This window comes from Urocampus carinirostris, chromosome 1, assembly GCF_059441175.1.
Source record: "Urocampus carinirostris isolate Australia breed hairy pipefish chromosome 1, RoL_Ucar_1.0, whole genome shotgun sequence".
NCBI classification, from domain to species: Eukaryota; Metazoa; Chordata; class Actinopteri; order Syngnathiformes; family Syngnathidae; genus Urocampus; species Urocampus carinirostris.
The window spans coordinates 15326028-15338128 of NC_142349.1; the positions used below are offsets into that span (position 1 = coordinate 15326028).

The 12101-nt window shown below is 40.9% G+C and overlaps 1 protein-coding gene across 3 annotated transcripts in view; it reads right to left on the reverse strand.

The window, feature by feature from the left end:
• Positions 1-12101, reverse strand: part of kcnt2b (potassium sodium-activated channel subfamily T member 2b) — a 79504-nt gene that overhangs the window by 4322 nt on the left and 63081 nt on the right. For all 3 annotated transcript variants that reach the window (XM_088328322.1, XM_088328314.1, XM_088328331.1), the window contains 12 exons: positions 11265-11429; positions 8428-8564; positions 8143-8206; positions 6737-6845; positions 3905-4013; positions 3514-3570; positions 2764-2916; positions 2451-2704; positions 1495-1819; positions 1320-1425; positions 1086-1258; positions 619-690 (listed from right to left, as the gene is read on the reverse strand). In XM_088328322.1, the coding sequence (XP_088184448.1) occupies positions 619-690; positions 1086-1258; positions 1320-1425; positions 1495-1819; positions 2451-2704; positions 2764-2916; positions 3514-3570; positions 3905-4013; positions 6737-6845; positions 8143-8206; positions 8428-8564; positions 11265-11429 (1724 nt within the window). The remainder of the gene's footprint in view (positions 1-618; positions 691-1085; positions 1259-1319; positions 1426-1494; positions 1820-2450; positions 2705-2763; positions 2917-3513; positions 3571-3904; positions 4014-6736; positions 6846-8142; positions 8207-8427; positions 8565-11264; positions 11430-12101) is intronic.

The following is a 12101-nucleotide window of genomic DNA, read 5'->3' on the forward strand; positions in this document are numbered from 1 at the left end:
GACGCAACAGTCCTTTTAAGTCTGAAAACAGTGCTACTATCCGCCAAAAATGCATGACTCATGTTCCTGAATCTATTATATATGAAGTGCTCTGACTGCCAGGTACAGCTTTCTAATAAATTTGACACTGCTGTCACTCACGTTCCAGGTTCTAGCACTGGAGACAAAGGTCAAAACTGTCACATTCATGTGACATTTTCAACAGACTTGACAGTTTCTGGCATATAAGTGCTAATGTGCATTGCCGCTATCCGTCTTGCAAACTATCGTCTGTTGCATACTGTTGGGGTCATCGTGGCATAGTTGACACTATATGATCATGTGTCAAGCTGTGTCGTATACAACAAAGAACGTTGGTGTGTATAGTATTTACGTAAAAAAAGATTTTTTAAAAACATGATTTGTGGGCATGTGTAAAATGTCTGCTTCCCAGTCGATACTGCATTAGAGTTGCATTGCTCATCTGAAAAGGATTGTTTTGAATATTTACTCAAATTTGCTTGTGAGCTGTATTGGTTTCGTAATCTTTGTCTTTATTTTGTTTTTTAGAGGATTTCCAAATTATCCACAACCGTATGCAATTAATCATAACATTGGTCAAAATAAGATGTTTCTTACTTGTCCATAGAACCCACTGTGTAGAAAATCATGGGGAACCAGCAGATAGCTTCCAAAAAGTCTGCCTCTGGTCTAGACCAATCAAAACAAGGAAAAAAATATCAATTTTACTTCAGCGATACAAACGTTTATCACTCAAATAAATCAAGCACATTACAACTCTGGAGTGACTCATAACTTTATTTGCTATTTACAAAGCTATTTTGGTATTTTAACAGCCACATAATGCCGGATTGTGGAGCACGAAAACCTGAGAGCATTTGGAATGTCACAAATCATGTTAAATGTAGCTAAAAATAGAGAACAGATTATTCGCCAGTGTAGCGGACCACAACTTACCACCTTGGGGAACTAAAATTTAAAGCAAGGAATTATTTTTACAGCAATAAACCTGGGAATAATTAGATATCCTTTCTGCTTTCAAAAATAGCCACACCAAATAGATAAAATAGAAGTGACCCTCTCACATGCTCTCCAGAAGCAGTACGATAGGGTTCAGCTCCTTTCTGGTCCTGTAGTAGGCCCGAAGAGGTACGATGAAATTGTAAAGGCCGTTTCCTGCGCTTTCTGCTGACACGATGATCAATTTGTTTTTAAAGCCATAGGAACGGGCATCTTCAAATGGAATATGGTGACAAGCCTGTGGGAGAGTGACCATGCAGTGAATGTAAAACGGACCGTTATGTTTTTAAAAAGTTCACCTTGTCCATACGTAGGCAGCAAAAGGGCATCTTTTCTTGTAGAAGGTGGCAGAGAGCAGGAGAGCTACCGATATATGGGGAGTTGAGCGGGTAGCCTTTCACCCACCTGAGTCAATAGTCACAGTTACCGTTGAGTAACTGCAATCAACTTCAACTACACATTTCAAATACTTACTCGCAGTGTTGACCCCACCAATGGGCACTCTCATCTTTGTTGCTGTCTTCCTTGCTCTCTTCCCCGCCCTCATCTTCTGACTGGTCTCCCAACAGGTCAAAAGTAGGGTTGCTCACACCATCTACCAACTCTAGGACAGGTGCAATACTGTGCCTCCTCTCTTCTGCAGAGTCACTCAGGCCCGGCAGGGCCAAAGTGTTAGTCCCGCTCATTTCTGTTCTCGAGCTGCTTCGACTTCCTCTCCCGCTGCCAGGCCCAGTACTCCCTTGGTCTGGACCTTCTGGGCTGCTGTCACTGGAGTCTTGAAGGTCGATCGCCACTGTGCCTTCAAAATGGCAAATTCATAGTAATTCATCAGGGTGTGGAGAACTAAAAAAATCAAATATTATCCACTTCATGCTGTCTTTGTAAAACATCAAAAGTTGTAAGATAGATTTTTAGTGTCTCCTTGGATTAATTAATGGGCCCTATACCTTGGCGCTTCTTTCTAAAATAAAGGCGCCACAGTCTGACTCATGGAATGCCCAGGGGAGTACCAAACAGGCACAGGGAGAACTTGCAAACTCTGTACAAGGAGGCTGGGGACCTTTGATCTATAGGGCTAGCACTATTGTAATTTTGCAAATGTCTGTCACATAATTAATTTGATCTCCTCAAGATAATTTTGGACTTTCCAAATTTTGAATACAGGCATGCAGTTGTACATCAGCAATCTTTTATCTTACTAGTCTTACTCTGTATGAGTGGCAGTTCTCTATGAAATCTTAAATCTACGACCAATTATTTTCAGAGAAAAATTGGGCCTAACTACATATGTTCTTGTTTTCAAACTAGTATAGTGCACACCAGTACTTTGGGTTTAAACTTGAACTTGGAGTACTTATGTGTGTGATTGAGATTCCCCTGAAACTACATACGGAAGTCGAATAAGAATATACCAATCCTGGCTCACTGACCCATGCTGGCAATAATGCTGTGCACTGGCAGACGGGTCAGTCCGTGGTAAATGCTCTGATGAACTTCTCTGGCATTGCTCCCTGAGTTGCCCCACGATGGCTCTCTCTGTCCTCGGACAAATGCAGAGTTCTCCTCTTTGGAGATGTTGATGTAAAAGCAAATGTCAGAGGCTCCCATTATATGACATGGGCCAGGGTTCAACAGGATGTTGGTGGTGTCCAACCTCCGTACTCCGATTAAGCACACACCGTACCTGATGCCAAATATAGTTAAGACATGACCTACATTCTCTTGACTTTTACTGTCACTTACTTTTTGTGAGCATGGAAAGAGGCAAAGGTGAAGCTCTTGCCCTGGTATTCCCCAAAGAATTTGCTCTCCTCAAGACGAATGTGGTGCACTTCATTGGCTGAGCAGCGGCGATACGTTCGATGCCACTGGTCGGCCGAGCAGGCACCACCCTCCCTGTGAAACAAGGAGGGGGACTCATTGGCTGTGGCGTCCGAGAGTTACCTTTTGAAGAAATTAACTCAAATATTCCAACATGAATCTTGTTTTGAGAATGATTTTTGTTAGCCAAGACTGGAGAATTATCATCTTACAACTTGTCACAGAACCTGGATCAACAGGTCAATCAATACACACAAAAAGGGAGCCTGTTGGAACTGTGGTGCCCACAATGAAACAAGTTAAATAGACAGCCGTGTTCTCAGGGGAGTACAGCTTTGGATGTCGACTCAACCTAGGTGGTTAAAGAAAGAAAGGCTGTGGGTGCAGTGTGAATGTGGGTGGCTCGTGACAAAAAAAAACATTTAAAACAAACATTTAAACAGCTTCGCATTTGACAAAGTTCTGATGATATAATTACATCCTTGTCATGAATCATTGCCTTGGCCAAATAACCTGTAGACAAGTCTGGATTTTAATGTGTAAGTAGATTCGGCTGCCACAAAATGTGTTACATTTTTCCTCCACAATCCCAAGGGAAAAAAAACATTCAGAGAGGTAAAATATGTTTTTATTAAACACACATGACAAACGCAGTTGCAGGACACAGCTTACCTGTTAAGGGCTTGAAACGCACCCCCACGTTGCTTAAATCCCTCCTGAGGGGCAGTTCTAAAAAACAAAAGAAAATGTACATCTAAAATTCATGGCAAATGGAGTTGATCATTTCCACGCAAGGACACTAACATGACCTCGGTCCAATCATTGGATTATTGGACTTTTTGCGATTCTGTATTGTTTGAGTGTATTCTACTCAGGGCTGTTTTCAATACTCGCTAAATAGCCATAGCAATTTAAAATTGGATATAATGTGGCCGCAAAATACACTCGCACAAATAAAACATTGACAATATCACAAACGTTATTTTTAATCAATTTCTTGTGTCGTATGAGGTTTTACGAGTGTCTTCCTTTTGAGAAAATAAGTCAAGGTGAACAAACTTACTGTCCTCTGGAGGAGTGGATCAAGAGAGTAATGAGTGTTGAAGTACCAGGGCACACGCAGTTCAAAGCCAGCATGGCGTACTTAAACTCTTCCTCACACACAACATGATCTGCAGACAAAAAGGACACCAGTTGTGGAGGTCAGCAAGTGCGAGCTGCCAACCCTGGGCAGTGGGGATCTTGTGAGAGAGACAATGACACACTGCATCCTTTTTTGATGTGTCTTTCCTTATAAAATCACTAGTATCTTTCAATACTACGCTGCACTGAAGTGATTGAATGGCATTAAAGACCATTACATTTTTATAAAATGTATGCCTGGTAAATGATAAGGTTGATGTGGGCCAAAGAATATGTCTGGGGTGTCTTCAAAATAAAATTCATCCAGTTGCTCTTAAAGTATCTCATTTCTAACCATTCTAAATTGGCGTAATTTTTAATGTTTTTTTTTTATTAAGATGATATTTTAAAACACGGATCAAGCCATGTCAGTCACCTTTATCCGACCACACCTGAGATGCACAGCTTCTCATGTCAGGGGGATATTTAATTTAATCCCTCCTAAGAGGCGAGGTCCAAGTTCAAGAGTATCCATTTTCGTTTCAGCAGCAATCATGACAGTATTAATCTAACAGGTATACATGTATCACTTAAATGCAGGGTTGGGTAGGGTTACTTTAACTTGATTACTTTCAATTACGTTTGGATTACTCCAATACCAAATATGCCAATAAAAGACAAAAGAAACTAAATATGAATACAATTACTAAATTTTGTGCAGGCTTGGGGAGTAACGGAATACATGGAACGGCAAAAATGATGTTGGCAAGCTGTTTGGATTTATTTTCATTTTATTCTGTCGCATTTTATGTTAGTTTTGCCGGAGATCAAAGAGATCAAAGCCAGGAGAGAAAGCTTACCACGTGTTGTGAGTCATCATTTTATTCATATTTAGTTTCTTTGGTCTTTTATTAGCATATTTGGTATTGGAGTAATCCAAAAGTAATTGAAAGTAATCAAGTTAAAGTAACCCTACCCAACCCTGCTTATTTGTTGATGTATCAAAAATAAGCGCATGCATCATGCCTCTCCATTGGATCAGGGGTCTCAAATTTAATTTACTTTGAGGCCGCCATAAACGAGAGCATAGGGGAGTCGCATTGGGTTTTCTACAAGAAAAACTATGATTAAAAAAAATCCCTGGTCCCAAATATCTTTTTTTAAAAATTCACGCATGGAATTTGATTTAAAAAAACAAAAAGTTATGTATTTCGCTCAGTCCTATGCTTTCAACATGAGCAGCCAGCCAAGTAAGTGGACTTTATTTACATGCGACTCATGTTTTGTGAGCTAGTAATTTCATTTAATTTTTTTTACGCAGATGCACTGTAATTGGCCACATTCACCAGTGAATTGTTCCCAATTTAAAGTCCTGCCATTGCAGAGAAGAAGCAGCCATATCAAACTTTAACATTTGCAAAGTTCAAATTTTCAACTGGTGATCCAAAATTGGCCTGCAAGTTCGCCACCCCTGTATTAGATGAACCAGTGTTTTCAATACAGGAGCAAAAATTGATCGGTTTCATTGTTAATCCGAAACATAAAAGAACAAGTTTAAGTAGCAGGTAGAAAGAATTACGTGTCTGGCATTTCCACAGCAATCATCAGAAGTTCCTTTGTGTGCCGAACAACAGAAACAACATTACAAAAGATGATATGTTTCTAATTTCAAATTGCTTTTGAATTTTAAAGATGTACCCTCTTTTGCTTTGGTAAACAAGCAAAAATATCTTTGCACATTTGTGTCTCACCTTTTTACAGTTGCCTTCATTCTGTAAAAGGTCAAAACAGCTCCTTACAGTCCAATCATACAAACCCTACAAAAACATGATTGAAATAAATTGGGATGAAAATGAAGGCTTAGCTTAGCTCTTTAAGTAAGAATATATCCTTCGCTCTCTGTCGATTAGCCTATTTATATATTATAAAGCAAATAAAACATCACATAAATAGTTAATGGTAACTGTCGTTCTAGTCAACAGGAACATCCATTGTTGCACAACTGGACAGACAAAAGGGCAGTTTGCGTGAAGCTGTGACCACACACAATTGCTCATCATTGGCAAAAGCAGCACAGCGATTAATGCTTCTGGTGAGGCAATCAATCCACAGACCCTGCATGTACTCAGCGCCATTGCTGTGTCCCGTAATTCGTAATTGTGTTGTGTTCATTGTTGACTGGCCAGGCATCATAGGGCTTAGCTGGGTAAATTAATCAATGAAAAAGCACTGCATGGATCAACTGTTGAGGCTAATTACCAACAACCCTCAACAAAAGTGTCCTCAAATCCTTCTGATGTAGGAGTTTTGGCTTTTCGTTCTTTTTATCTCAAATTCCACAGCATGAAACCATAATTATACAACATACCCCTCTGAAAAACTACTGTGAACACTGTGAAGTTGTGTGAACTAACTTCATTGAGCTGCTTCTCAATATTGGCAAGAAAATGAACGGATTTTCTTTGGAAACACACTCTTAAGAGCTTGAACAAAACTTTTGTCTCTGAGCAGACAGTCTTGTTAGAATGCGGCTCACGCACAATCATCTCCCGTGTTTGACAGAGGTGGCAGCCTGGTCAATTGGAAAGGACAGAAACACGAATGAGGAAATAACATTTTCTATTACAGCTGTATGTCTCAGATCTAATATTCCTTCTGCACTTCTTCAAATCTCATACTTTTGACTTTTTTTGTTTCCGTTTAACTTATCTGTGGTCAATCTTTTGTCCTTTCCAATTTGTATTTGATCATTTTTCTCATTTTTTATGCTTGCCTGCAAACTTGACGTGGAACTTGTTCTCAGGTTTGAGGATCTGTACGTACAGAGGGCAGTTGGGAGCAAAGTCTTTCACCGCCCAGGCCCGCAGAATAGTCTGATGATCCTGATCAAATTAGAGAGAAATTGATGGAGTGAGGGTGACACCAGAGTGACATGGAGCTGCACACTTTCATTAACCGAATCAGATTGCAGACCTCAAATAATAATCCTCTTTAACTACTTACTGAGCGGTGCAATCCAATGGTACACAATACTTCACACAGAATTTTTGTGTTGTAGCTGCCCTGGAATGACCTTGTGTCATGTTGCCACATGAAGTTCAGAGGCGTACTACAACACTTACTGTATACAGTACCATGATTAATATATGCCCCCTTCATGCCTCACGACCAGGACAACTTGCTCTGGTTGACGGAAAAATAAATTTGTGAGTTTGCCAGAAGGTCCTGAAGGTGAGCGCCCAGCCATCAATTTGTGCCCTCAAACTCAAGCGCTCTTGGATCATGCAGCAGGAAAATGATCCGAAACACACCAGCAAGTCCAGAACTGAATGGCTCAAAAAAAACAAAATGAAGGTTCTGGAGTGGCAGAGTCAAAGTCCGGATTTTAGTCCAATTGAGATGCTGTGGTGTGACCTTAAACGAGCAGTTTATGCTTGAAACCCCTCCAAAGAAGCATATTTAAAACCATTTTGCAAAGAAGAGAAGGCCAAAATTCCTCCACAGCATTGTGAAAGACTCATTCCTAAAAACGTTTGAATCCTGTTATTGCTGCCAGAGTGGCCCAACTTGCTATCAGGTTTAAGGGGCAATTATTTTTTCACATAAGACCAGACAGGTTTGGATTTTTTGTGTCTTCAATAAATGGAATCAACATTTCTAAACTGCATTTTGTATTTCCTTGTGTTGTCTCTGTTTGATATGAAAATTGGTTTGATGAATGATCTAAAATCTTTTTGAGGTTTAAATATTAAAAAAACACATAAATCAAATACGGTATTGTACCTGTTTTCTTAAAACTTAGAGAAAGCGGTATATTATAACAATGACATCCAATTTTCCATAGTGACATGCCTACTATTGATATAAGCACCATTATCTGGTCAGACATGACTTAAAAGAAGTCATGGGTGATACATTTGATCACATTCTGCCATTGATGGGTAATAGTTTGAAATCTGCTGCTCTAACACCGTGGAGCTACAAAAAAGCACTAAAAGGTGTGAATTTAAATCGGGTATTTACTTGCATTGTAGAGAATATACAAATAATTATCTACGCATAAGTTGAGATGTTTTTTCAGTTAGTCTTTGCTCTACAAGAATAATTTGCAGGCATTCATTCATATAAGGCTTTTTGAAAAGGCGAAATCAAGGGTTAGAGAAGCCAAGTGTAACGTACAGCAGCAATACGGTCCACCTCAAAGCGGTTACTGAGGATGAAGCAGGCCTCGGCATCATCCATCCTGCAGGTGGTTAGTAGGAGCGAGAAGGAGAGAGTCAAGGGAATGCACTGGAAGCAAAGCTTTTGTTGGTTTACTTGAAAAGCAGACAAAAACATTGTATCTTTGATGAATGAACAAGGGACCTAAAGTCAGTCACTGTGAAGCAGGTGTACCATAAACAAGATGTTGCATTCATTCAACTGTGTATGCTGTAAATATTATATGTGGCAATGAGGACTTACTTGGCTCTCATCAGGTCCTGGTCTTTGAGAGCAGACCCTTGCAGGTAGATAACTCTTTGAGCCCACAAGGGAACATGAAGTACTCGTCGAACCTGGACATCCATTTCTGCCGGGCAAAGGATCACCACATAGTAATCCTGCAAACACATATAAAAGCACATCTTAAATGAAATGAAAATGAAATGATCTGCATTTATATAGCACTTTTCAAATCAATGACTTCCCAAACAGGACACAATCCTCTCATTTGTCGCAAGGCCCAGAGGAAAATAAATTGTCAGACTTATATCAAAATGAAAATAACAATACTTCTTGACAAACATCCTTGCAATCGAGGCAACATTATATGCATGTGGTATAATAGACATAATACACATTCAAGGAATCTATTTATCACAGCCTCAAAAACTCTTAAACCAATATACATTTTTGTACCTTCTTTGTTTAAATTGCAACAAATAATTGTAGTTGATAAAATGTCTTTTCAGGAAATCAGTTAATTTTAATCCTGTATAATTAAAACTAACATAGTTAGTCTTGTCACATGGTTCCTTGTGGATAACCAAATAGCACATTGGAACAATTTTCTGAAATTCCCTGTATGTTCAAGTATTGCACAGGACATCGATTTTTCTGGACACACTTGTGTTTTTTTTAAAGTGTAGTGTGATTTTTATTTTTTTACAATGAGATTATAATACATGCCACTCCAGGATGAACATTTCAGTAAAACAATCTTAAAAGAGAAAAACGAGATAAAAAAGGAAAATAGGATAAATGGGCTTGGAGACTGGCCTAAGTCATCAGCGCATCAGAACAATACTAGATGAAAACCATGCGATGACATTAGCAGCAACATATTTCCAAAATAAGATTCCTGAAAAAAATATAAATACAAATGCATTGGCAAGATATGTATTTCTTCAGTCTTGTGCACTTGTTTAAGGTGGGGATGGCCCAGGGGAAAAAAACTGTCTCTGTAAGTCCTTGTTTTTGAGAGACATGAACCACCCGTCAGAAGGAAGTAGGTCAAAGAGGTAGAGGCCAGAGTGAGAGGGGTTCTTCGTAATGTTGTTGGTTCTGCTGCCGTATTTCAAGTTGGTAATGTCCTCAAGAGTAGGCAGAAAGCCAGACAATGATTTTATGGGCTGTGCTGATGATATTTTGAAAGGTTTTTCTGTCCGCAGCCAAGCTCACCGTGATCCCGTATGCCAAAATGCTCTCCCCTGTCTAAAGAAGGACACCAGCAGGTTCTGTACCAGGTTTATCTGAGCACTTTCAGAAAGTGGTGTTGCTGCTTGGCCTTCCCATGATAGCTGTGGTGTTGGCAGACCAGCAGAGGTCACCAAAGATGTGCCCTCCCAGGAATATAAAAGAATGACTCTCTCTACATAATGTCTATTGATGATGAGTGCACTTGGATCCGTGCTTGTCCTCCTGAAATTGAGTATGACTTCCATGGATTTGGTGGTGTTCAGTGTGAGTTTATTTTCAAATACCACATTTTCTGTGCCTCCACTTCCTCCTTGTAAGCCACCTTATTCTCATTAGAGACAAGGCTAACTTTACAACTGTGTTGGGGGTGGTGGTGGGGGTGTTGAACAGGTTTAAAGAGTGAACAGCAGAGGGCTCAGCACACGTGCTTTTGGGGAGACAGTCCTCAGTTTTAGGATGGAAGAGATGTGGTGGCCGAGTCTCACAGCCTATGGGCGGTTGGAAAGAAAGTCAATGATCTAGCAGTAAACATTGAGCTGAACTCTGATGACATCTGGGGTTGGGAATGACAATGGATATTTTAAGGCAAGCTGGAATAGTAGCTTGTGACAGGGACTAGTTGAAGATCATGGCAAAACCCCCTCTCTGTTACTTCATCTGCACCAGTCACCTTTCTGGGATTCATTGGTTGGGAAAGACCCAGATCTTTTTCACTTGCTGTGACATTGTCCGTACAGGTTTTTATGTAAGAAAGTGTCTATGTTATTGTGTACCATATGTTGAGAGGGTGGGAAGAGTGTGATCAATTAAAAAAAATGTAATAGACAGAAAATCTGCTCTTTGGATTTCACTTATCATGGTTAGTTACTGGAATAATAGCCCTTCAGTGTTTACTGAAAATGTCATTGGCGGGACATAGCTACGAAATTGCCATGTTAACTGAGTATTGAGCCACTGCTCCTCCGCATTGAGAGGAGCCAGTTGAGGTGGCTCGGGCATCTGATAAGGATGCCTCCTGGACGCCTCCCTCGGGAGGTGTCCCGGGCATGTCCCACTGGCAGGAGGCCCCGGGGGTTACCCAGGGCACGCTGGAGAGACTATGTCTCTCGGCTGGCTTGGGAACGCCTCGGGATCCCGTCGGATGAGCTGAAGGAGGTGGCTGGGGATAGGGACGTCTGGGCTTCCCTTTTAAGACTGCTGCCCCCGCGACCCGACCCTGGATAAGTGGAAGATAATGGATAGATGGATGGATGGATGGAACTGAGATTTGAGATTTAATTTTCATCATGGTGGTTAGGTTGTTTGACTGTCTTGGGAGGTCTTGGGTTCAATTTCAGCTAGCGGCCTCCCTGTGTAGAGTTTGCTAGTTCTCCTAGTGTCTGCGTTGGTTTTCTCCTGGCTCTCTGGTTTTCTCCCATCTCCCAAACACATACTCGGCAGGTCAATTGGTCTTTCAAAAAAGTATCCCTAGGAATGGGTGGTGAGTGAGTGTAAGCACCCGTATGGTTGGAAAATGAATGATGAATATATTTTCTGAGATTACAAGCATGAACATGTTTCTTTAAAACCATCCTAAATTAGCCCACGTTTGTAAGTACCACCTAAAGCTGTTGGAGACGTACCTGCAGACGAGGGTGTGCAAAGAACTCGTTGAGGAAGTCCATGAGAAGGTCGATCTTGAGGCAGCTGACGCACAGCACCACGTGCTTCTCCGTCTGTGCCCGGTAGCGGCTGTAGTTCCCACCGGACTTCTGACGCTCCATCCACAGGAAGGCCAGCTGCTCGAACTGTTATCAAGATACCATTAAACATACTAAGCAGACAGACATTAGGGGCCGGTCACACAGACATTTGCGGCTGAATCACGGCTAAAATTTTGCGTTTTTTTTTTTGCCCGTGGTTGCCCGGGATGGAAAATCCGCAAAATTTGACAACCCGCCGTTCCTCTGTGGTATGGCCGGAAAAAAAAAGCCGGCGACTGTTCCGCTTCCTCATCGCGTCATTTCCTCGTGTGGACCACGGGTATAAAAGCTCCCGAGCCGGTGTTGTGCCCAAATCCGACTCCTACGCAACACACCCTCCCCACACCCTCGCGTGAACGCGCATTCTGCTGCGATTGCTTTTGACCTTTTCATCCGCGTTAACAAACGCATTTTGTAGAATACGATCGCACTTTATTGTTTAAATAAACACGTTATATAGACTAGGATCTCCCAATTATTATAATTAGCTCGCTTTATTGTTTTAATAAGCGTTTAATATAGAATACGATCGCTTCTGATGAAAGCGCAGCAGAATGCGCGTTCACGCGAGGGGGGAAGGATTTACCGTTCGATTACGTTCACAATAAAAATAAAGACAGAATGGATTATGTTGTATTACATTCCCAACGATTGCAAAACAAAGTGAATTTGGTTATATGTTCGCCATTACATTTCCTATAAGTGAGATAAAACGAG